Below are 25268 nucleotides of genomic sequence, written 5' to 3' on the forward strand. Positions count from 1 at the left end.
GGCGCAGGTGTCTCCTCTAGTGGCCGTTGTTTTTTCTGCGCGTGCTTATTCCCAACCGTCGAAGAAGAAGCTTGACGTCGCTTTTTTCGGTGAAACATGGCTGCGTCCATTATGAGCTAGAAGAGTTTTAGTGCTTTATCTTAAGACGCCTCCTGCGTTTATAAGTTCTTGACACCCGGGATATTCAGTTGTTGTTGGAAGAACAAATTAAAGACAGGGTTAAACGGTAAGTAGCTTTTGCACATGTGTTTGCATAAAGGGAATTAAAGCAGCTCCCGCCGTTAGCTAACAGGCTAACAGGAGCGTCTTATAAAAGGCTAATAAACAGCGTGTAGCACTCTGGTATAATAACACAGATAGCATCCTTATTATTCGTGTGTTTACAGGATCTTTGGAGCATGTTATCACCAGCGTGAGGGTCACAACATGGACTTCTCTTCACAGGAGGGGGACTCTGAGGCCCCCGCTGTCATCGATATGACCACCAGCGAGAAGGTCCGTTTTTGTGATCGCTGATAAACATTTCGGGGAAGATTTATGGATTTGATGGTTTAAATACTGGATGAAATCACAACAGTTGTGATTGTAATAATAGCGACTATTTTCAACGGCAGTAGACCACTTTTTTTGCCAGAATGAAAAGCTTTTTACAAAAAGGGCTTTAGAAGTTTTACATTTACCTTGCTGAAACGTGCAGCAACAAGTACACATACAGTATGTTTGTCCTAAATTAGAAAGTCTCTCAGCTGTGCCTTTATTAAATCAACTGTAATGTAATGGGGGTCTGCTTTCTCCTTCCAGGTTGTGGAGCTCCTGAATCAGGCTGCTCTGATACCCACAGATGAGAAGCTGAATGTGCTCAAACAGGTTTGTAGCTTGGACTTTTTAACTCTGTGATACAAAAGACCGAGCACGGCCCTTACCACAGGCTGTGGAGAAAGGTAGAGAATCTAAAGATGTTCAGATTTTCAGTGGGAGTGACCAGAAAGGACAGGGTTAGAAATGAGTTTGTCAGAGAGAGGGACAGCTCAGGTTAATCACTTTGGAGACAAATTTAGAGAAGCAAGGCTGAGATGGTTTGGACATTTGCAGAGGAACAATAGTGGATATATAAGACAAAAGATGTTGAAGATGGAGCTGCCAGGCAGGAGATAAAGAGGAGGACCTCAGAGGAGATTTATGGATACTATACCATACCAGCTTTATTTATAAAGCACTTTAACATAAAACCAGGGTTCACAAAGTGCTGTACATATACAAATAGCATAATCAAAGTAAAATAAGATAAAATAAAATAAATAAAAAAATAAAACATGTTAAAACATATTGAGTCAACCCCTTAGAGAGTGCCAAAGGCTTCAGCAAATAAATGTGTTTTAAGAAGAGTTTTAAATTCAGAAAGAGAAGAGGCCTGCCTAACGTGCAAGAGCAGATCATTCTACAACTTTGGAGCAGCTACAGCAAAAGCACGATCATCTCTAAATTTATACTTAGTTTTTGGCACCTTAAGGAGCTGCAGATTGGTGGACCTAATGAACGGGCAGGGGTATATGGTTGTAGTAGCTCTGAGAGGTGGGGGGGGGGGGGCAGGCCATTAAGAGATTTAAAAACAAAGAAATAACTTTAAAAATGATCCTACAATGTACAGGTAAATGTAAAAGGTACAGGTAAATGTACAGGTAGGATGTTGTAAAGAGATGTGACAGAGTAGGATGCAGGGATAGGATGAGCTGAAGAATCCCTAAAAGGTGCAGCTGAAAGCTTGTTTTAGAGCCCAGTTTGTTTTTAAGAGTGCCAGACCAGTAAAACTATTGTCCTGTAACCTACATGAAAAAAATGTTCCTGTTTATTTCACTGTAAACAAGTTTAACTATACACTACTAAGGTGCCAGAGCATGGTGTTGAAGTCTCACCCATATCTGCAGCTGAGATATTCTATTTATGAGGGGCAGCCAATCAGAAGAAAACTGACTTAAAGGGGGAGGGGCTAAAACAACTTCAGCTTCAGAGAGAGGACGAACTTAGGGGCTGCACAATGGATTGAGTATAAGACAAAAATTTATTATTTTTAACTGTGAATTGTGCAAAGCTAGTCTAGCCGAGTCCAATATGGAGTTGGAAATGATCAGAAGATCTCAGTGCAACCGTGTACACTGGTGTCTAATCCACTTACACGGGGATGCACAAGAACGTTGATTGAGTACATGTATTTAACCTTCAGGTCCAGGAACTCATCATCAACAAGGATCCATCTCTTCTCGACAATTTTTTGGATGTAAGTAAGCAAGTATTTGTCTCTCATAACCAGCTGTAGTTTCATTTAAATTTGCCTCATTTTTGTTTTTGTTTTTTCCTGTAGGAGATGATCGCTTTCCAGACAGACAAGTCCATCGAAGTGAAAAAGTTTGTGATCGGCTTCATCGAGGAGGCATGGTGAGTTTTCAGACCTGCTGTTGTTTTGTTTGTTTGTTTTAAAGTCAGGGTCAGCATTTGAGATTTTTTACTGTTTTATTATCCTGCTTTCAGTAAAAGAGACAACGAGCTCCTCCTTAGACTCATCGCCAACCTGAACATGTTGCTGAAGGATGAAAGTGTGAATGTGGTGAAGAAAGCCATCCTCACCCTCACCCAGCTGTATAAAGTCACACTTCAGGTACAAAGAGTTAGATTTACCGGCTTCATTTCTACCATTTCTTTCTTTATGCGATCAGTTTCTGTTCTTCACTTCGTCTTCACTTCCTTTATCTTTTCTTCTCACAGTGGTTGGTGCGCTCCAAAGCCGTGTCAGAAATGCAGGAGGCGTGCTGGGATCTTGTCACACAGATGAAAGGGGATGTTCTGGCCTTGCTGGACTCTGAGAACGACGGCGTTCGTACTCACGCCATCAAGTTTACCGAATCTTTAATCATCACTCTTTCACCGCGGACAGCTGACTCTGACGTCCCCAAGCGACAGGAAGGCGACATCAGCCTGGACAAAGTTCCCACAGATCACTCGTACATTCACTACGGTACAGATACTGGACTAATGTCATGTGTTGAGGTGGTGACGTTCACCTTTTAAGGCTGATGTCTTCGCTTTTTCCCAAACAGATGAGCTGTGTGAGGAGGGAAAGACGGCGCTGGAGAAGCTGCTTAAGTTCATGGTCCACCCGGCCATATCCAGCATTAACCTCACCACAGCGCTGGGCTCACTGGCCACCATCGCTCGCCAGAGACCAATGTTCATGTCAGAGGTGGTGCAGGCGTATGAGACACTACACGGTGAGCTCCTCTCAGACTTCATACTCACTCTTTAGAGTGTTATATCGGCCTGATATCAGTTCAAAGCATGTTTTTCCCAGGTTTGATATCATCAGAGGATATATTGCTTTACTATGACCTCTCACAGTCTGGCTGCAGCTGCTGAATAACTCAATTACAAGATGTTTCCTCTACACTTTCATTTTTCAGCAAACTTGCCCCCCACTCTGGCAAAGTCTCAGGTAAGCAGCGTGCGAAAGAACCTGAAGCTCCACCTGGTGGCGGTTCTCAAGCATCCCTGCAGCCTGGAGTTTCACGGTCAGATCAGCACCCTGCTGTTGGATCTGGGAATGCCCCAAAGCGAAATCACCCGCTCCACGCCTGTGCCACGAGAGCAGCGAAAGAGGCCTCGCCAAGAGCAATACACCGAGGGAAAGAAGGTCAAGATGGGTGAGTGGTTTCAGGCTAACCTAGATCCACGGATTGTGATTAAACTTGGTCGGATAGTTAATCGACAAAGTGCACTTCAGTTTAAGTTGTCAGTTGTTGTGGTCGAAGTCTAATCATTTGGTGCTGAAGAGCAGCTTCTGTTCATGAAATATGTTTGAGACATGAAATGGTATATTTGTATAGCGCTTTACTAGTCCCTAAGGACCCCAAAGCGCTTTACACATTCAGTCATCCACCCATTCACACACACATTCACACACTGGTGATGGCAGCTACATTGTAGCCACAGCTGCCCTGGGGCGCACTGACAGAGGCGAGGCTGCCGGACACTGGCGCCACCGGGTGAAGTGTCTTGATCAAGGACACAACGACCGAGACTATCGGAGCCGGGGCTCGAACCGGCAACCTTCCGATTACAAGACGAGCTGCCAACTCTTGACCCACAATCGCCCTGGCATTGAAGAAAAAACTGAGTGCGCTCTGATCATTTAACAGCATGTTAAATGATCATGCTGTTAAATGATCATGAGATATAACAACCCATTAGTACCTTAAGAGGCTGATTGAGGGCTGCATTTAGGAAATAGAAATTTATCACTATCACTTTCTAAATTAGAAACCATTAGAAACCCATTGTCTAATCTCTTAAATCAAAAATCTGAACTAGGTGAAATAATGTGGAAATTAAAAGTGTTTGTAATCTCAAAAATAGCTGCAGATTAATGATGAACAGCCTGTGTCTGTAGCAGAGGTGTTAACCATGCAGCCTGGGGTAAAGAAAATGCAGTGAAATCACAAAAACCTTCATATTTTCACTAGAATTCACTATTCCTGTTGTGGTGGTGTCAGCATGGCTACACATGAGCAGAAATGTGTGAAAAGCACAAAGTTTTTTATAGCTGTATTAAAGCACTTTTATTTAGTTTTAGAATTTTTGTACCTTTTTCAGATCTGCTGTAAACTGTAGAGCATGTTTAATGAGAGAAATGTCATTTAACATTAACATTTTCAGACTCTAGTCTAAAGGAAAAGCTGGTAATTGTGCAAAAAATAATTTGGATTCCTCTGACCTCTGGCCTTTGTCTGCCTGCATTCAGAGCCGGCACTTATTGAAGATGACGAGGACAAAGAGGAGCCCGCCCCCCTCTCAGTTCCGAAGCCGGCTGCTGTTCCCGTCGCTCAGTCCGCCATCGACCTCACGGCCGAGTTCCTGCACCCGCTGCTCACCCCTGAGAACGTGGCCAACCTTGTGAGGAACATTTGTATTCTGCTCCCTTTCCTTTTAACCCAAACTGCCTCACAGCTCACCTCACACCCCCTGTGTCACTCTCCAGGTGCTCATCAGCATGGTCTACCTGCCTGATATCATGCCAGCCTCCTTCCAAGCCACATACACACCCGTGGAGTCAGCAGGCACTGACGCTCAAATTAAACATCTGGCCAGGCTGATGGCCACACAGATGACCGCTGCAGGGATCGGTCCAGGTCAGAAGAAGAAGCTTATGTGACCCATCTCTTAAACTTGAAACCCTTGACAGATGAACTGAGATGCCGCTGTTATCTGTGTCTGTCTCGCAGGACTTGAGCAGTGCAAAGCCAGAGGGGAGGGCGCTGTTAAAGAGGAAAATGATGACGATGCTACCTCTAAAGACCTCCTCATCAAACGCAAAGTTCCTGCCGTGATGGTCGGGCAGGCCATTTCTGTGGTCGGAGGTTACGCAGAAAAGGCTTCACCGGAAGTTCCAGCTGCGGTGGTAAAGAGGCTTCCTGAGCCCATCCTTCCATCTGCACAGACCAAGTGAGTTCAGGAAATGATGCAAGGTCACCGTCTACAATTTAAAGTGTGATGTTTCTTTACATCACATCTGGACCTGTCCCGGCAGGTTCATGTCTAAACATATTCACTTCATTTTTTTATGAAATGAAGTGGAATAATTTTTTTTCTCCAAAGCTTCTGAATCATTGTTGATCAGCGAGTTTTACGTTGTTTCAGGATGACCGGAGCAAGCGGCAGGAAAAAAGTATTTCGACTTTCCGACATCGTCCAGCAGCTATCGGACAGCCAGATCGAGAACTTGACCTCGAAGGCGGTGAAGCGCATCCTGCATTCCGAGAAGGCGATTGCTCAAAGTGGAATGTCTCATGTGAGTAACCCCAGCCAGTCGTATAATCACTAAGAAGCAAACAACAAAAACGAAGCAATGATATGACCTGGTTTGAAATGTGTGCGGCAGGTCCGGGTGAAGCTCCTCTCCCGGCTTGTGACACAGTTTGATGGGATGATGAAAGCTGACGTGCTAGACTTCATCCTGGACGACATCAGGACGAGGAGCGACCTGGCCTTCTCGCTGCTCTATCAGGAGTACAACACCTACCTCAGCCAGCTGCCGTCGGGGCTGCTGGACAGCTACGACCACTGTCTGTACACGCTGCTGTCCGGCCTGCAGGAGAAGCCTGAGCAGAGAGACGGGTGAGAGCACAACACTCTTTACTGCTCCTCAATGCAGCACAGAGCTCCTCCCACTGTTGGCTAGCATTACCCAGCATGCCATTCAGTAGTGTAGTTTTATGAATGTGCACTCAGTCGTGTTGAAAATATTCTCTTTCACAGGTTATCACGTTCATCCAGGTTTATCCTGTTGAATAGATAGTTGTGACATATTAAATGTTTTATATTAATGTTTATGATTCGCAGGAGTCCTGCACCAACACTCCACAGCGCTCCTACTGGCCAATAATATATTACATCTGCTTGCCAATAAAGTGGCATTCATATCCCTTGTCCCCCGTCCTTCATTCATGATAATGTCCCACTTTTTGATTTGGCCTGTGAAGCTCATAATAGAGAACTGCTGAGCCCCGAACATGTTTAAGAATCAGAGCAGAAGTTGTTTTGGTGATGTTTGTCACTGAAACAGAAAAAAAATCTTGAATTTCATAAGTAAAAAAAGTAAAACATAAAAGCGTATTTTAACCTTAAATCTCCTCCTGTTTGGTTCGCTATCACACAGGGAATATGTCAAGGGCTTTTATTGTGAAAGGCAGGGACAGGAAGAAGCGCTTTTAATATTTGCACAGAACAAATCTGGTTTCTGGCACAGATATAGAAATAAAATTTAGCTGAATTGATCTTCTGTTGCTAAACCCACTTTCAGTTGAGTTACCAGCTGATTTTTGACCGTTTCAGACTTTTCACCAAACTGGTGCTGGAGGCGCCAATCATCACAGAGTCGGCACTGGAAGTCATACGGCGTTACTGTGAGGACGAGGTAAATGGCGGCACCAGTATAATGCTCCTCTTGACTGACATGGGTGAATATGATGGCATATAGTGATGTGATTGGACGATATTTATCAGCTTGGTTTCATCAGTTTTATCTTGTTGAAATGTTAAAAAAACAAAACATGCATTGTGATGAAGCACTGATGCGCCCACTTCTTCCATTAAAACCTCAGAAAGCAGCACCAAGCAAGGTGGTGGACCATGTATATACATCTATGGATTGTTGGGTTTGTTGGATTGTAGTTAACGTCCTGTTAACTGTGACCTGTGTTTCAGTCTCGGGTGTATTTGGGCATGACGACGCTGAAAGAGCTCATCGTCAAACGTCCTTCGAGGCAGTTTCAGTATCTGCACGTGCTCCTGGATCTCAGCTCCCATGAAAAGGAGAAGGTGGTGTACGCGTCTTCACCCTGAAATTCCCTCGGGTAGTGTTTTTAAAAGAAAATGTCATTTATTTTTGCTTTTTTTTTTCTCTCTCAGGTGCGAACCACTGCCTTGGCTTTTCTGAAGCGCATGTACGAGAAGGACCAGCTCAGGGACTACATCGAAAAGTTTGCCCTGAACTACCTGCAGCTCCTGGTTCACCCCAACCCTCCGTCTCTTCTCTTCGGGGCCGACAAAGACACAGGTTTGCCTTCAGCATGCACTCAGCAGCCCAGCTTAAAGTTAGGGGTGGGGCCACTTTAACATTTGCCGTTCCAGCTAGTGACCACACCGTAAATCTGAACTAGAACTTTTTGTGCTGTTGATGCTTTTTGGAGCATTTTTAGCTGTTCGCTGTTTCTGATTTAGTTTAAGTGGGGGGAAAAAAGCCAAGCTCGCTAGCATTGGCTAATTAGCAAATGGCCCGTTAGCAGTTTGCCATTTTGTACAAATATGGCCACATCTGGCTACAACATTATAGCAGCCTAAATGCTGTCATTAAGCTGTCCAAGTGTGGAGTACAAAACCATCAGGAGATGTCACAGTGGCTAAGTCCATTTTTTATATACAGAGTGTGTAAGAGTAGCATTTTAGGTGTTTACTAAGTGAGTCGTTCAGACTTTTCTGACCTCCACTCTGTGTTTTTTGCTGAGGCAGAGGTGGCTGCTCCCTGGACTGAAGAGACTGTGAGGCAGTGTCTGTTCCTCTACCTTTCCCTGCTTCCTCTGAACCACCGGCTGGTCCACGAACTCGCCAGCGTCTACACTGAGGCCATCGCTGACATCAAACGCAGCGTGCTTCGAGCCATCGAGCAGCCTGTAAGTCACTCCTCACTTTCATTTCAAGCCCTTTTCGGATTTTTGATCCGCCATTAATTTATATCAAGACTCAAAGTTTGTATAATTAGCGGCGTGGCTGCTGTAAGTAGGAAGTAATGCTCCTCTTTTTGAATATTATTATCAAGTCCTCTTCTGTTCTTTGTTTCTGTAGATCCGTGGGATGGGCATGAACTCTCCTGAGCTGCTGCTTTTGGTGGAAAACTGTCCTAAAGGAGCGGAGACTCTGGTCACTCGATGCCTGCACATTCTCACAGATAAAGGTAAAAACAGGAACCGCAGAATCCAGTTGAATATGACCCCGTTCTTCTGCTGATGGGTAACATAATTTTTCTCCCTCCACTCAGTACCTCCATCTCCAGAGCTGGTGGAGAGGGTGCGAGACCTTTACCACAAGCGGGTGCCAGATGTTCGATTCCTGATCCCCGTCATCAACGGGCTGGAAAAGGTAATGATTGTTCTTCATTGTCAGGTAAATGACGACAGGTGCTAATTTGGCTTTGTAGCTGTTCATGAACACACTCAGGGCCACCTTTGGTGTTTTGTTTTGGTTACGGTTTATTTTACTCTTTATTTAATTATAATTTTGGACCTTTTTTGTGGTTTATATATATTTTGGAAAACTGTAAATAATGACCAAATGGCAAAAATAATAATTAGTTATTGTAGTGTTCATTTTAAAAGGTTTTATTTAAGCTTCTTAAGACAGCCAGGATTTTGTCTGCTCGTACACATGGTCAGAAAAACCTCTAAATTTGAACATATTCAGGTACGAAAACATTGAAAAATCACTGATTTGTGCGTACACACTGTCAGTAAGTAAAGCCAATGAGATGACCACAATAGTTATTGTTGCTGAAGATACACCACGGGTAAATATCAGAGCTCACCTGTGAGATGACGTCATGGAGGAATTCCCTCTAACTTTGAGCAACAGCAAAGTGAAGGATATCATCATCAGAGCTCAGAATTTTTCTGGTTATAGAGCCTCCTTCCACCTTGTTACATTTCTATTTCGACTGTACTTAATTACCAAAAAAAAGAAACGAGTAAAAGATTAATTTATAGATAATATTGTTATTTTGAGTTCTCTTGGCCTCCATAATCGGATTGTGGAACGTGTACTATGAGAACACCTTCAGTGAACCGTTTCCTGTTAAGTTTGGGTTTTTTCAATCTGTTTTTTCTTGTTTTTCTCGTGCAGAACGAAGTCATCCAGGCTCTGCCCAAACTTATCAAACTGAACCCGATTGTAGTGAAGGAGGTCTTTAACAGGCTGCTGGGGACTCAGCACAGTAAGAGCCCTTCATCACTTTTCTGTCTCGTCCACCTCCTGTGGTGGACTGAGATTTGACTTTTTTGTGTTTTGCAGGTGAAGGGAGTTCCTCCGTGTCCCCGCTCACTCCAGGCGACCTCCTCATCGCCTTGCACAACATAGACTCAATCAAATGTGACATGAAGTCCATCATAAAAGGTCAGTGAGTCCTCAAACATGATGTGTCGGTCGTGGACAGACAAACCGTTGTCAGCATTTAATCTTCAGCATCTGCCCGACAGCTACCAACCTCTGCTTCAGCGAGAAGAATGTGTACACATCTGAAGTTTTGGCGGTGGTGATGCAGCAGCTGATGGAGCAGAACCCCCTCCCCATGCTGCTCATGCGCACTGTCATCCAGTCTCTCACCATGTACCCCCGACTGGGCGGCTTTGTGATGAACATCCTCTCCCGCCTCATCGTCAAGCAGGTCAGCAACACTTTGATCTTGCAGGAAACCAGAGAAGATCATCTGCTGAAGCTAATCTTCTTCCTATTATTTCGCCCTGCAGGTGTGGAAGTATCCAAAGGTGTGGGAGGGATTCGTGAAGTGCTGCCAGAGGACAAAGCCGCAGTCGTTCAGCGTGCTCTTACAGCTGCCGCCCGCTCAGCTCACGAGCGTGTTCGATCGCTGCCCGGAGATCAGGGCGCCTCTTCTGCAGCATGTTCACTCCTTCACGCCTCACCAGGTGACAGCTGCTTCCACATTTACACACCTCTGAACATTTTAATTCACCCTGAACTTCCTTTTCAACCCACTTTCTTTTTTTCTCTCTGTGTACATAGCAAGCGCACATCCCTGGGTCCATCATGGCGGTCCTGGAAGCAAATAAAAAACCAGAGCCGAAGCCTGCAGAGCCAGTCGTAGAGACAGATGTAACGGATCAAGAGCTACAGGTGATTTTTGAATGTCTTGAATTAGGGCAGTTTATAAACAGATCGGCCATCTCCAATCTGTAAAAGTTACATTTTCGTCCAGCACTGCTGCTTTATTTCTGGTCAGCTAGCTTTTACGTTTTGGCTCCGTTATCTCAATAATGCAATTAACGTGACATCTTCCTACAGATGGAAGCAGCTCCAGCTCCTTCAGTTGTAGAAGAGGCACCAAAAGAGCCAGAAACGACAGTCCAGCTGGAGCCCGTCACTCAGAAAGATGAAGAAGAGCCGATGGAGCAAGAAGAGTCTGAACCAGCAATACAGGAAGAGACGCTTAATATCTCACAGGTAAAAAGGAAACTACGACGAGTTAAAGGCTTTAAAAGCGGCTTCAGCACCAGAGTTAATTTAGATTGCAGATAATACAAAAAGTCAGATGTTTGAGGTTTTAAAGTAACTATAAACTGCTGTGAATTGAGGATAACTGAATTCAAGTTTGGTTAAAACTGAATGTAAGAAAGCAAAATTTTATTTAAGAGCACAAAGGAAACCTTGTTGCTTGCTTCCAAAAAACAAGCAACAATGAAAAACATATAAAATAAAAGGAGTGCTAATAAAAAATAAAGATCAACAAAAGTCCTGAAAAATAAAATAAACATACATATAAAACATAAAATTCATTTAAAAAAAAGCTGGTAAAATAATAACTAGAACAGGAAGTAGACCACTGAAAAGGCTAAACAGGAATACCAGCTGTAACTTACTTACAACTCCAGCTCTGGAAAGTCATAAAATTTAGCTCAAATAACCAGGAGTTCTAAAAGTTTGAACGTAGAAAGTTAATAACATCCTATATATATTCTGAAAGTGTTTCAGCAGGGCTTAAATAATCAAGTTACAGTGAAGTATACAGTTGAGTATCATCGGGATAGTTTCAGTAACACACTTCTGTTAAACTGTAGTGGTCCTACAGTTGAACCCTGTGGAATACCACATTTCCATGAGCTAAAATTTGCAAAGGAAAAGCTAAAATCACAGCATTAGCTGTGATAAAAACCAATCCAGTGCTAATCCAGAAAAAGACACTCTGACACTGTCACAATTTATTCTCATGTCTTTAATAACTGTGACAGCGACGTTTCTTTGCTGTGGCTGGACTCTTAGGGCCCTGCATGCATTCGTAGGTAGTTGTTTAATGCTTTTGATTTTCTCCAGTTGGAGACAGAGGCTGAGACCCCGATACCTGAACCAGAACCAGTAGAGGAGCCAATGGAGGAATCTCAGCCCGAACCTTCAGAGCAGCCAGAGCCCGAAAAAGACACTGAAGCTGATGTCGCCACAAAGGAGGCCGGAAACACCAGCGAGGATGTAGAATAAGGATGCACTCAGTTTTCAGGATTTTTGTTTTGTATTTTGTATTTGTAGGAAGAATATCAGCTCATTTTGTGTATGAAAGCATTCCACGTCATAATAAGTTGGTAAATAAATCAGCACACTGGTTTAACGTAAGTTTTGACTTGGTTCAATTACTGATCAGTGTCATAAATCTGTAGTGCACCTCCCACAGTCCAAAGACATCCATTTGAGGGTTAATTGGCTGTAGGTGTATGTACATCCTCTCTCTATCCGGTTAGTGATGACGTGATGAATCCTACTTCCAGGCCTAAAGTAGTCTGCGTTTAATATGGCTTTTGTGTTGTTAACATGTTTAATGTTTTATATTTTCTTCTATTTAATCTCAAAAAGCTCCTAAAACAGTCAGTGATCACTGTTGACCTCCCTCAGCTTTTATTACAGCTAATCATTTATTTAAGCTCAGTTTTTAAAACCTTAGGATGTATCTACAGCCCAGCCCATGTAGCAGTATATGAATGACTAACCTCGTATTGTGGATGGATTATCTCAGTTGTTCTCCTGGCTGAAATTTGGTCCATTTACAGCATCCTGCCATGCGATTACATTTGTTCCTGACCACCGAGAACACTCACGTTAACTTTTATCGAGTGGAAAAAAAGTTAGCTTGTTTATATTATGCTAACATAGCTGTGTCGCTAGCGGTCACGTAGCACATCATTATATACCAGCTAGCCAAACTTCAGTAACCCTACAAACATCACTGCTGTTTAGTTTTCTGTCTTCATTTATGTTGGAAGTGATAACAGAGCTGTACGTTTTAATTTGTTTCCAAAACCCCGCAGTCAGGACATGCTATATTGTATGTAGATAGAAGCTAGTGAGCTAACTTCCTGCTAACTTCTAACTCCGTTAAATGTCATAAATTCCGTTTTCATTGTTACACCTGGTAGAGCAGAACGCTGATCATTTTATTAAAGATGAAAGACTTAAGACAGTTTTTCAACTCTCAGTAATGCCATAGTGATCGTTTGATATATGGACCTGCAGCGGAGTTTAGGCCCAGACACGGCTAGTGACGTCAGACTTAACGACCGGATAGTTTCCACTCCAGCTCAGACACATTAAAGGTACTTTCAGTAACCACTTTCTGCAAAATGTAGCTAAAAATTCAACCACGAGGGGGCATTGTTTACCTGTTTTTTGTTTTTTTTTTAAAAATACATTTAGCTGTTGAATTTTGTCTCTTTTAGCCTTTATTATGTTTCCTTATGAGGTCTTTCCTGCTTTTTAAATACATGTGTGATTAAATATTGTGGGACCTTTGGGGGAGAATTAAGGAAAATCTAACATCCACATCTCTGAAGAGCTGCATTGGGTGTTTCGATTTAAATAACTGCTGTAGGTAGTGGTTTTGTGGCGTAATAAAATCTCTAGAGCTCTCTCAGTGTGGGCAGCTGTGGGAAGAAGCTTCCAGGCGAAAGCAGAGCTGATGTTCTGATATGCTTTGAAGGGAAAGGATTGAACCGCTTTGCAGTAAATCTAATTGACCACTAGATGGAGACAAATACAGAAGTTGCTTATCTGGGTTTGGATAAAAAAATTTAAAAAATTCTCACTGGATCTCTGATACAAAAGCATAATGAACTCAGATGTTGAAGTTTATCTCAGCTTAAAAAATAAAACAAGCTTTGCAACAACATTTTACAGACTTGTGATTAACAGGTATTTATATAACGAGCATGTCCTGATTAATCCTCATTTCTGACTCCAGTCATGATCATAATTTAACTGGACTGAATGTTTGATTTAACTCATCAGGAACATGTTTTCGGAGGCCAAAAACCAAAGGGAGACATGGCTGTCTTCTCATAGACTTCTACAAGATCAGAAGTCTTACAGCGTCCGACGAGTCGCTGCCTCCTGTAGGCCATTAGAGAAAATGTAGCTGGCTTCTCTTTCATGTCTGAGTTTTAAATTCATTTCCAAGGTGTAATAAACAGTTGGCTTCATTCTCCTCTGTCCTTTTTGATGTGGTCATCCATGCTGTGAAGATCCTCACACTCCCTGCTTAGAACTCCTCTGTACACCTCGAATCGATGGTTCAGATCTTTCTGAGTGTGGATTTTGAACTTTGACCCTAACGCCCCGTCAGCTGAAGTGACTCCGTAGAAAACCCTACCGATCCGAGAGTGAACGAGGGCCATGGCACACATCACACAAGGTTCCCTCGTCACGTAAAGGTCGTACCCAGTGCAAATGTACGGCTGAGTGCTGTTCTCTGTCTGGGCCTCCGTTTGAACTGAGCTCGCTGAAGTAAACCTGCAGGCAGGGTAACTGTCAAAACCATAAAACCCACCGCCCTGACTCCGAGCTACAAGGTCGATGACGACCATGACAGCGTGATGAAGAGGGTTCTTGCGTCTGCAGTCGTGGCCGACTGCAATGATCCTCTCCGTCTTTGGGTCGACCACCACAGCCCCGATGGCCTCCATCCCCGCCACGCCTCCTTCTCTAGCTGCAGTCACAGCGGACGCCATGTAGGCGTGTATCCTTTCCTTCTGATGGCGGCTGAAGAGCTCTCCTCTCAGGGCGACTGTCACCTGCTTGTCCTCGTGAAAGGATGTGGGCCAGTGTTGGCTCGCTAACTCAAACTGGGGTCGGGTCAAAGGGGCACGAGTGGGAACCTTAACCACAAAAGGCTCGCCCAACCCGTTGCAATTTACTCCACCTGAGGGCAGCAGAGAGTCAATGCTAACCACCTGCATTTGTGGCACATCACTGACGAGGCACACAAGGACTTCCAGGGGGTGGGGTCTCTCCCTGCACGGCCGCACCCTCTTGACGTGCTGAAGGCTGCTCAGCGGGCAGAGGCTGTTCAATTCCCTGACGAGCCGAGACGTCTCCTTCTTGTCGAGGATGGGCGCAGCGTACACCTCCACCAGCTCGACATCCTGCGACTGCTCATCTGACAGGACTGGAAGGGCGACCCAGGAGTCGACATCACACAGCGAGCCTTTCCAGCGCTTCATCGGCGGCTCTGATTTCCCGGTATCGTCCTGTCAGCATATGACAAAACCTTCAGTTACTCATCAAACCTCGCTTCCAGCAGGGACAGCTCTCCCAGAAATCATGTTTGCAGGGTTTCCCTCCAATTTTCAATGTTTTAACCTTCTCAGTGTGGTGGGAGTGAAGATAGAGATATTGACATTTTTTCCCATAAATCAAGCCATGTTTATTAAAAAAAACTGCAAATCTTTATTTAATAAATAATTAAAAATTAAGATTATTATTATTGATTCAAAACCATCCTCCCAAGTTGAGCTTATGACAAATATAAATAACAGGGAAGTTGCACTTTAAAGTAAATATGTAAACACTGCCCCTTGTGGACAACCTACATATGACATCATCTCCATTATGGAGTTTCTAACTAGGAAACACACCTGTATGCAAGTGACAAATTAAAAGGTACCGTGAGGGGTTTTGCATTTCAACAATAAAACATGAAAACTCAAACTGACGTTCATTCACGTTTCTTCATTTAATCAAAATTGTGTTTTTATGGATTCAAACCACCTCGAGTATCTCTGGGTCCACGTTACTCTGACCTCCAAAATATTTCACTCTTTCTGTTTAACTCCTTTTTACATGGTGGTTTCACACTGTTGTGGAGGAACTTTGACCCACCCTTTCTTTACAGCGTTCAGTTCTCTGGTGTTTGCAGACATTTATGCACAGACCTCTGACACTGCTCAGATGCAGCTTTGCTAACCTAAGCCGTGCTGCCATGTTCTTTTTAGAGAGAAAAGGCTTTCTCCAGGTAACCCTTTCAAACAAAGCATATTTCTTCAGTCTTGAACTTTAACCTTTAGCTGCCTGAAGCCGGTCGGGTCCGACATGGAGCTCTTGGATTTTTTTTTTTCTCCAAGTATTTCTCAGTCTGACCTTGGAGTGAATGTGTTGGGGTATCTACTCCTGGGAAGATTGTTGGATTGTGTTAACACACCTGAATGCTCCAGACGATAGTTATTCCGAATTAGTGTGGAAGTGATGAGGACATACTGAGTTTTCACAGCACTGTTTCTTCACTTTGGTTCAGTTTTTGTTAAATAATGAGACGGTGTAATGTGTCATGTTTTGTTGCTCATCTATTTAAATGATTTTAAGACCTACTGATACGTAAAACCACAGGAATGGCCGTGCATGTTTAATCGCTCTGTCCACTACTTCTAATGGAAGTTTTGCATGACCTGTGTGACTTTAAAGTTCAGCTCTTGAGTATCTGGCCTCTGCTGGATTTTTAAACTGTGTCTCACGTGCCTGCTGGCAGCACATGGCGGTGTATCACTTTACTAAGACAGACTAACAGACTGGTGGAGGTGTTTGTAAGCAAACCCACGGCGCACACACCGCTTATGGTCGTATTTATTTTCATCTGTCACATAAACAAACATCTGATGAACTCCAAATAAATTATTCCAGGTGTGAAAGTGTATCAGATTACTTGATTAAAACATAAAACTTAAAGAGTCAGTGGTGATCAGTTCTGCTCGTTTTACACACAGATGCTAAAATCCTTTTAATATTCACTCGGTGAATCCATCTGAACTAAAACTCCATCACTGTGCTGTAGTGTCAGCTCTATCGCTCTTCATCGCTTTCCCAGCACCAGCTTCGTCTTGATGACCTTGGGCACGTGCCGTATGGTCAGAGACACCCTGGTGCCTCGGTTCAGCTCCTCACCCAGTTGCGCCCCGGCGGCAGACAGGTTCACCACCTTCTCTGTCAGCGTGTCCTGCTCGCGCCCCTGGATGCCGTGAAGGAGGCGCTGGTACATTTCATCCTGCAGGATGAGAAGGCTTCGTGGCCTCACCAGAAGCGAGAACAGGAAGCGGCTCTCCGCTGTCTGCGGTGCGGCGCCCTCAGTGCTGCTGAGCGGTGTATAGAAGTCCAGCAGGGTGTGAGAGCCCAGGCTGATGGTGGTGACGGTGGGGTGGTACAGCGGCCCATCCTCGTGGGGCATGATCCCCTCTCCTGGTTTATACTCATTCACCAGCACGTGATTGGCCGTTTTCCCACTGAACACGCCCAGAGACGAAATCTTCTCACAGTACGTCTGGAGCCAATCGGGAAGCCGCTCTCCCAGCATGCCTTTGGGGTGCGGTAACCCTCCCCAGTTCTGGAGCCTCCGGCCCGACAACTGAGTCCACTTAGTCTTTGGAGACCTGTAGACCTGCTGGAGGAGGTACGACTCCTCGTCCTCAGATATGAAATCTGGAACACAATACGCTGTGGGCGAAGCTTCGCTTACGACAAACTGCTTCAACTCCTCCAAAATACATGCTGGGCGCTCCATGCCTCCTTAAGAAAGTTAACATGAAACTCATTAAAACCCAGAAAAAATAAATAAAAATAATAAAGCAGTCTTTCTGTGGTTCACTAATATTTATATTAAATTAAACTTCTTTAAAAAAAAAAAAAAAACTACGTTTATTAAAATGAATTAAATACATTTATTTTAAAAAGGTACATTTTCAGTTATTTTTCAACTAAATTAATGAGAAGTAATGAATACTCTCTGCTGTGTTCCTGTGTTTTTTCTCTCAAATTAAAATTGAGATTTATTTCCCCGTCCCCTTAGACTTAAACTTACTTTAAAATTCAGATTTTTATTCATAAAATGAAGAATGAAATGAAAGTTGTAAACTTGTGAATTTTAATCTCTGAATTTCTGTCCATAGAGTTAGAAAATACTTTTTTTAATCCGATGAATTTCCTCTCTGTGTCCACAGCCCATCATACACGGAGCTTCACTCAGACTGAATGATCATTAAAACCTCTCACACACTCAACAGCAGGCTCTGCCGTTTGTTTGTTCTGCAGTTAAAAACAGAAAAATTCGAGAAAAAACGAGAAAAAGAAACACGATGCTGCCTTTAAAATCGAGGGTCACGCGAGCTCCAGTGTCGTAATAACTTTTTTCTCGACATCCAAATCCGATGATTTTTGGTCAGCAAAAAGCAACAACACCAAGCTTTAAAGTTAGTTTACGTGTGTGTAATTGCTCGTTAAATTAAGTGCTAAAACGGCGCTGCGTGAGTTTATGACTCCGTGAAAGAAAGACAGATAATAGTTTTATTTACGTCAAATAAATTCTTATGAATATTGTGCCTTTGTAAAAGAAATCCTACCTTTCACATTAATATCACAAAAACCTGCTGGTTACATTTTTATTTCTTGAATTATTTACCGCGAGACAGAAATCCGACATTCTGTGTGGCCCCAAAGGCAACGCAAAGGCAAGTTCACTGTACGGAAACAAGCGATTTTAAAAAGAATTCCGGGTTTAGAGGCTACTCGATACCTGCAGGAACTCTAAAAACGGCACACTGCGACGGAGAGCATGCAGAAGAACCTGATTTACCTGGTTAGACATAAATAATCTGATGAAAATTCCGTTTCTTCAGGTAAAATCCCAACAGCCCGACACCATCCGCAATAACGCGTTTGTGCACCGAAATAAAATGTCCGGAAGAGAAAGAAGCGTCGACTTTTTGGACCTGTGCCTTATTTTTTCGAAATACGTTTTCTATTATTGAGTTTATAGAAATGTTTTAAGTAGTATTAATGCCAAATTTGTTGATTTGCCTTTTTGTTGTCAGTTTTGTGTTTTAATCACAGAGTTTGGGGTAGTCGGAATTATTTACATGTAGCACAGCGAGACGAAGCAGGACAGAAACTTGGGTTAACCCACGTTTTCTGGACAGATACAGTTGTTTATCATGCTTCCTAAACTCTAAGAACGTATTCATGGCTTACCATTATGTTAGTTTAAAGTCTGGAGGAACTGCTGTGAAGTCACCCTGAGGTTTTACCTGCCTGTCCTCACAGGTGTGACTAGTTCGGGAAGATGTTCCGCAGTAAAGTGAAGGCTCTGAGGCTGCTGCAGCTCGGATACACACTCCGTCACACTGCTTCCTGCTCTAGGCTGGTTCTGGGCATCGAGACCAGCTGTGATGACACGGGAGCGGCTGTGCTGGATGAGACTGGCGCCATACTGGGAGAGTCTCTGCATTCACAGAAGGAGGTGCATCTCAGGTAGGTGTCAGAGGTCGAGGTCACTGCTTGTTAGGGGCTGTAAAAATACTGGCAGCGATCGTCATGGATAAACAGAGTAACCTGACATGCTCTCAAACCTGCAGGACTGGAGGCATCATCCCTACCGTGGCCCAGCAGCTCCACAGGGAGAACATAGAGCGTGTGGTCCAGGAGGCTTTGGAGAGGGGTGGCGTGGCCCCAAGCCAGTTGGCCGCCGTCGCCACCACAGTGAAGCCCGGGCTGGCCCTGAGCTTGGGTGTCGGGCTTGAGTTCACTCGGCAGTTGGTGAGGCGGCATGACAAGCCATTCATCCCCATCCACCACATGGAGGCCCACGCCCTGACTGTGAGGATGCTCCAGCCCGTCAGCTTCCCCTTCCTGGTGCTGCTCGTGTCCGGAGGCCACTCACTCCTCGCTGTGGCCCGGGGAGTCGATGACTTCCTGCTTTTGGGTCACGCTCTGGATGAAGCTCCCGGAGATACTCTAGATAAAGTGAGACCGTAATGACATACAAAACTAATTTACATGTTTAGGATAGACTAGAATCCCGTTATTTGTAAGTTCCGAAACACACACACACACACACGTCCCCTCTGTAAGAGCCTGTGGTCACTTTGTTAAGAAGTCCCAAATTTGAGACTAAAAACAGCGTTCATACACGACCCCTGATGTTCCATGTGTGTCAGTGCAGCGCAGAGGGTGGTATTGACCTGTTAGTCCAGGGTGGCAGGTGTGAAGATGTGTGTCATGACCTTTACAAGCATTTCATCAGAGCGGGGCTGAGAGCTACAGGTCTGAGGTCATTAACCCGGCCTTTGTAAAGTTATCAAGGTGTCATCCACATGATGAATTCGTTTTGTGACACTGCCACACACACCTGTGGGGACCAGTTGGCATGGTGACTGCAGACTGAGAAGTGTTAGAGACCCTGCTGTCTGACAGACTCAGATACAGGGAGACAGATTAGGATTTGGGATCCTGGAGAAGGAAGTCCACAAAATCAAAAGCACAAGAAGTTGAGAAAATCTTTCACTTCCACAAAACAAAAATCCTGATTTTTCATGTCCGTAGTGTGTTTTACATAAAAGTGATCCAGGATAGTGACCACTGGGGAGGCTGGGCTCAGGACGGATCAATGAGAGAACCTTGAGTCCTTTCACAATAAGAGCAATACTGAAAATCAGACAAAAATGTTTTTTTCAGTCTTCATATATAACCATTGGGGATATCTTTATCTCCCCAATGGTTATTCATATTCCATTAAATGATAGCTTTTTGTAATTTTACACATTTACTTCTTACAATTTAAGCCCAAAGAGACGTGCTGACAGATTTCTCAAGATATTTCATTGATTAAACGTGTAGTTACATTTCTGTATACTGGCAGCAAGAGGTGTTTCACTGGTCTAGCCCACATGAGATCAAAGCAAGAGAGCTGCTGGAAGTTTGAGAAACATCAACAGCCTCAGTTCTGTATGCAGATGAAACTTTTTGTGACCTATAGGTGGCGAGACGTTTGTCCCTTGTCAAACACCCGCAGTGCTCCTCGCTGAGTGGAGGCCAGGCCATAGAGCTGCTCGCTCGGGACGGCGACAGGACGAAATTCTCTTTCAGGACACCAATGGGACAAACGCACGACTGCTGCTTTTCCTTTGCTGGACTCAGAAATCAGATTACGATGACAATAATGAAAAAAGAAGCAGAGGAAGGTACGAGCCCCGTTTCCCCCATAATGCTTGCAGCAGCAGCAATTCACCTCTGACTTTTAGGCTCTCCTCCCCTCCCTCTGTAGGTGTGGAAGAGGGGACGTTGCTGAAATGTGTGAATGATATTGCAGCTGCCGCTCAGCACACCGTCGCCGCCCACCTGGCGAAGCGCACACACCGCGCCATCCTGTTCTGCAAGGCAAACGGCCTGCTGCCGGACAGCAGCCCCACCTTGGTGAGTTTGCTGGGATATCCCCACCCACCTGCTTTAACCTTAACTTTTCTTTCTATAGTCACATTCACCTTTCAGTCTCAGGATCATTACTTTTTATACCTTACCTTATTTTGTCTCATGTTCACTGGTGGATGTTCATATTAAACAAGATCTAAATTTCTGGTAATGAGGTGGGTTTCTGTACAAATAATAAGCCAAAGATTTCTTCCATAGATTTAATAAACATGTCTCTGTTTGTGCTGCTTTCTTATAATGTGTTCACAGTGAAAAGAATATAGAGTAATACCAGTCCTTTACTTTACATTGGTTTACGTTTAGGTGCTTTCTGGGGGAGTTGCGAGCAACCAGTACATCCGAAAAGCTCTGACGATTGTCACGGAGATGACCGGTCTGCATCTGATCTGCCCTCCTGCAAAGTTCTGCACTGACAACGGAGTGATGATTGCATGGTGCATTTACTGTCCTGTCAGGCAATCGGATTTAATTTTCTTAGATTAGGATGAGAAAAACATTTTCCTTATTTTTCATTTTTAAAACTAGGAACGGCGTGGAGCGGCTGAGAGAAGGAAAAGGGATCCTGGCTCCAGATGTTGACGTTTGCTACGAGCCAAGGTCAGTTTATTTATTCACGAGGTTTATTTTATTGTTCTTTTAAGTTTTCTTTCTAAAGTGTTTCCTTTTTTCCCCCTCTGGTTAAATCGACACTGGCTCATTGATGCTGTGTTGCAGGGCCCCGCTGGGCGTTGACATCACAGCGGAGGTGAAGGCCGCCGCGATCAGGCTGCCACCCTTAAAGATGAAGATCCCTAGCTGATGGAAGTCATTGTGATTTCCCAAAGCATTGGATAACAGGACATTATACAGATATTTATTAATAAATATTTTTTCTGAAACTGGTTTTGTTTTTAAAAAAAAAGTATGTTTTTTATTCATTGAAAAAAAATGTTTTCACATTTATTTATAAACGTTTCAGTAGCTAGATGAATATTTTTTGTCCTATTGATTTATTAGTGAGGTACTTTTTTATTTATTTAGGATTTTGGCACTCTCAGTCCTCTATATTAAGGAGGCTGAATGCAGATTTCCCTCCTCTTCGTTCATCTGTTCCCTCTGCATACACACAAACACAGATCTGACCACACCAAGCCAAAAACACAATTTTATTATCAGTTATGTTCACGTGTGTCACAGTTCATTCTTTTACACACAGATGTTTACAGACGTGGTTTCTGAGAGAAACACTGCTGATCGGGGTAGCTGTGAGGCCCGGAGGCAGCCGGGATCCTCTGAGCTGTTTGTTCTTGTGTTCGTGTTAAAAGACTTTATCACATGGCTGATTGCAGGACGTTGTGCAATCCTTCGGTTTTGGCTGAAAGTTGAATCAAAGTTCAGAAAACTTGAAGGAAAAAACCTTTAAATGGCAAAATATATAGTGGTGTTTGCACATTTTCACAGGTGCTGCACATATTCTTATTTTCAGACTGAACTCGAGCTCGCTCAGCTTTACTTGCTGTCTGCTTCCTAAAGGAAAAATCTGCCCTAAAACAACATTTGGAGCTCAGCCTATCCTACAAAGCAGGTAACTTTAGGTTAAAGTTGGAGGTTTTTAGCAGTTCACTTCTACCATGAGTGTGCTGCCATAGTAACCTATGCTGCAGATATGAAATCACCACCTTCTGACCAATCAGTTCTCCCGGAAATCTGTCACTATTCCTAGAAGATCCCTCAGACCACGGAGTGCAAACAGCAAGAGAGTTTAAAGTTTTTTTTGTCTTTATCTGATGACCGTAAGTAAGAAATGGAAATTCTTGGAAGCAAATTTATTACTCGCCTTTCTGCCTGTTGCTTATTCAAAGTCAACTTTATTGTTCTGGAAGCTTTAAGATAGTATGACAGGGCGGCTAAGCCATGCGCTTGCACACCTTAAAGGCTTGACCTTTTTGCCAGTTTGAATGTTTTTTCTATTTATTCTTTACTTGCTCTTAGAACATTAAACAGTTCAGATTGCAAATGAAAGAATAAGGCTGAGACTGTGGTACGTGCATCCAAACAACTTAATTTAAAGGAATAACTAAATAATCTTCTGTCTTAATGGAACAGCTCTGACTTTTCAGTATTGTACTACCATACAGTTTTTTTCTTCTCACACTCTGCTGCTGTCATGTTTCCATCAGCATTCGCTGCCAGTACACCTGTGCACGTTCATGAGTGGTCATATCCGGGCTCTATCGTGTGAGCATACTCATACCTAGACTGATAAACCCCAGGATGACTTATTGAGATGATAGCCGTCTTTGCGTGACCTCCTAGCCTAATTAGGGTAAGTGAAGCCAGATAAGGGAAAGATTGCTTTGTAGAAAAAGGCCCTGATCACCAGAATTTTAATCCCATTTAGTGTTTCCATGTCACTATTGATTATTTGGGGGGCCTCTTTTACCCATTTTCCACCGGAAGCAGCCCTCAGATGTTTCCTCCTCAGCCCAAACTTCTGTTAGAAACCACAGACTGTATAGAAAATGGTCTGCAAGTGCCTTAAACCTGAATTTGTTTCAGCAGCCACCAGAGGGCGCTACCTGTGGTTTCACAAAGACGGGCCCTGTGAAATCATGGGCATGCTTCAGCTTTAACTTGTTTCTGGTGAAGAGCAGCCATTAGCCTTTTATAAATTTCAAAGACTTTATTGGCAAATATGCAAAGAGCTCCAGGCTGATCACACTTGTGTGGGATTGTGCTGGTCCACCTGGTTTTTCAAGGACTGACCATTGATTATGGATCAGATTAAGATTTATGGGGTTTCCAAACTCTTGAGTCAAAATTTTGAGCTGTAAAATGCACAGACTGTCACCAAACTGAAGCTGATCTTTCAGGATACTTTTACTGTGGTCAGTCCTTAAAAAAGCAGATGGACCAGCAGTAGCAACGGCTGATTTCAGAGTAGCGAATGATTTCCCTGCAAACGTTTTCCAAATCATTACAACGACAAAATGGATCAAAATAACCGCTAAAGAGGAAGAAACTCCCTCACGTGCTCGCTTCTGCAGGCCTGAATTTACATGTTCAAAAGGCTTTGCGGGAAAAACAGGAAACTTCCAGATGAAGAAGTGGTGAGTCTGTTGAGTGACTGAAAAAGTGTACACATCTAACAGTGGAAGTGTGTGTGTGTGTGTGTGTGTGTGTGTATTCCCTTTAGTTTCCTCTCTAAATAACACACAAACTAAAACAAACAAACAGTGCTAGAGCTCATCGTGCTGATAAACGTTATACTCCTTCGCACTGATCACGCCATCTTTGTCGCCGTCGTTCTTGTAGAAGATATCGTCTATAAGCTTCTCGTAGAAAGGGTCATCACGTGACTTCCCCCCTTTTTCGTACTCCAGCTTCAAATATTCTTTCACCTGGAAACAGAGAAACACCTCAGAGTAAACTCTGAATTTTAATAACGCCGCCCTCACGCTGTGCCTGACAGGAAATGTATCACATATATATATGTTATAGAAACCTCAGCAGCTGGTTCTCCTATTTTCTTTCAGTATTACCCATCCAGACAACATGCGGGCTAGAAGCTTCTTGGTACTGCAGTTAATAATTTAAAGATAAAATAGATAATGAGCATAACATGCAACCTTTATTCTTTATGAGGCGACTATGTGAAGGAGTGGAAATATGCACTATGATAAACATGCAAGGTACATAATCTCAGGTAGGGCTGGTGAAAACAGGTTGATGTGTTACTGCACTGGCAATGATTATTAGTCAGATTATCAGGTTTGGGATCATTTAAATTTAAGCCACGAGATCAGCCTCTGCAGAAGTAAAGACGCGGGTTTATTTTAAGAAAACCATCACTTTCTGTTCCAGAATCACATAATAGGAACAAGATTGTGTCTGTGAGTTTGCATGAAACTGAAGCCTGCAGGAGATTAGCCGATTCTAACGTAAAGGGACATTTCGCCACAGAATCACATATTTTTACTCTGGACTGTAGATTTATGGCTCTGCATAGACTGTCCTGGTGTGAGAACTCAGCTGGCTGCACTCATCAGCCACTTTATTAGGTACAGTTGTACTTCTTGAACTATCAAATCAATCACAGTTGCATGTAGGCATGTACACATGGAGAAGAAAGGTGATTTCAGTGACTTTTAATGTGGTATGAATGTTTCTGAGTGTTTCAGAAACTGCTGATCTGATGGGATCTTTCCGTACAGCCATCTCCAAATAACCTTGTCAATGTCTTAATTACTTAATTTTAGGAACAAAGGTTTTTTGGAGGGTTTTTTTTTTGGTTGAACCCCAGTTTTTTGCCATTAATGCCACACGTTTACCCACATACACCAGAGTGGTAGAGTCGTGTGCGAAAAGAGACCAACTAAGCACATTTCATGCAGAGCTGGATCCTGTTTTATTACATAACAATCATGTAGTTTGTTGTTTCAGTGTCATGACTG

The 25268-nt window shown here is 43.4% G+C and overlaps 5 protein-coding genes across 10 annotated transcripts in view; 2 read left to right on the plus strand and 3 right to left on the minus strand.

Annotated features, from left to right (window-relative positions):
• Positions 1–25268, minus strand: part of fkbp7 (FKBP prolyl isomerase 7) — a 194456-nt gene that overhangs the window by 163907 nt on the left and 5281 nt on the right. For 2 of the 3 annotated variants that reach the window (XM_085136739.1, XM_085136741.1), the window contains one exon: positions 22964–24215. In XM_085136739.1, coding sequence (XP_084992865.1) covers positions 24054–24215 — 162 coding nt within the window. In that variant the 3' untranslated portion in view covers positions 22964–24053. Of the gene's footprint in view, positions 1–22963; positions 24216–25268 lie in introns of those variants that run through there. The other variant, XR_014870016.1, reaches the window with a different exon arrangement.
• Positions 47–12989, plus strand: sympk (symplekin). 2 transcript variants are annotated; one of them, XR_014870011.1, is made up of 28 exons: positions 47–226; positions 387–495; positions 802–867; positions 2222–2275; positions 2360–2433; positions 2527–2653; positions 2761–3010; positions 3093–3263; positions 3453–3692; positions 4790–4941; positions 5027–5177; positions 5271–5490; positions 5686–5836; positions 5927–6162; positions 6880–6961; positions 7252–7365; positions 7456–7603; positions 8056–8216; positions 8389–8497; positions 8582–8682; positions 9439–9529; positions 9607–9708; positions 9792–9979; positions 10062–10238; positions 10336–10446; positions 10615–10773; positions 11641–12054; positions 12881–12989. XR_014870011.1 is itself a non-coding variant. In XM_085136713.1 (27 exons), exons 2-27 carry the CDS (start codon positions 427–429, stop codon positions 11800–11802), a joined length of 3666 nt encoding a protein of 1221 aa, XP_084992839.1. In that variant the 5' UTR covers positions 47–226; positions 387–426; the 3' UTR covers positions 11803–12989. The 2 variants fall into 2 exon arrangements, 1 of the variants encoding a protein (XP_084992839.1); XM_085136713.1 differs by having other exon boundaries at positions 11641–12989.
• Positions 13213–18715, minus strand: adat3 (adenosine deaminase tRNA specific 3). Of its 2 annotated transcripts, none has more exons than XM_085136728.1 (2): positions 18601–18715; positions 13213–14837 (listed from the first exon to the last, which is right to left on the minus strand). In XM_085136728.1, the coding sequence occupies exons 1-2, from the start codon at positions 18601–18603 to the stop codon at positions 13788–13790; spliced, it is 1053 nt and encodes a 350-aa protein (XP_084992854.1). In that variant the 5' UTR covers positions 18604–18715; the 3' UTR covers positions 13213–13787. The 2 variants fall into 2 exon arrangements, with proteins under 2 accessions (XP_084992854.1, XP_084992853.1); XM_085136727.1 differs by lacking the exon at positions 18601–18715 and adding an exon at positions 18206–18291.
• alkbh6 (alkB homolog 6, nucleotide demethylase) lies at positions 16162–18716 on the minus strand. 2 transcript variants are annotated; one of them, XM_085136738.1, is made up of 2 exons: positions 18601–18716; positions 16162–17142 (listed from the first exon to the last, which is right to left on the minus strand). In XM_085136738.1, the coding sequence occupies exon 2, from the start codon at positions 17135–17137 to the stop codon at positions 16433–16435; it is 705 nt and encodes a 234-aa protein (XP_084992864.1). In that variant the 5' UTR covers positions 17138–17142; positions 18601–18716; the 3' UTR covers positions 16162–16432. The 2 variants fall into 2 exon arrangements, with proteins under 2 accessions (XP_084992864.1, XP_084992863.1); XM_085136737.1 differs by lacking the exon at positions 18601–18716 and adding an exon at positions 18206–18320.
• Positions 18692–24048, plus strand: osgepl1 (O-sialoglycoprotein endopeptidase-like 1). The gene is made up of 7 exons (XM_085136725.1): positions 18692–18879; positions 18984–19371; positions 20384–20588; positions 20672–20820; positions 21139–21269; positions 21361–21432; positions 21550–24048. The coding sequence occupies exons 1-7, from the start codon at positions 18692–18694 to the stop codon at positions 21632–21634; spliced, it is 1218 nt and encodes a 405-aa protein (XP_084992851.1). The 3' UTR covers positions 21635–24048.

This window comes from Neolamprologus multifasciatus, chromosome 16 (assembly GCF_963576455.1).
Source record: "Neolamprologus multifasciatus chromosome 16, fNeoMul1.2, whole genome shotgun sequence".
Taxonomy (NCBI): domain Eukaryota; kingdom Metazoa; phylum Chordata; class Actinopteri; order Cichliformes; family Cichlidae; genus Neolamprologus; species Neolamprologus multifasciatus.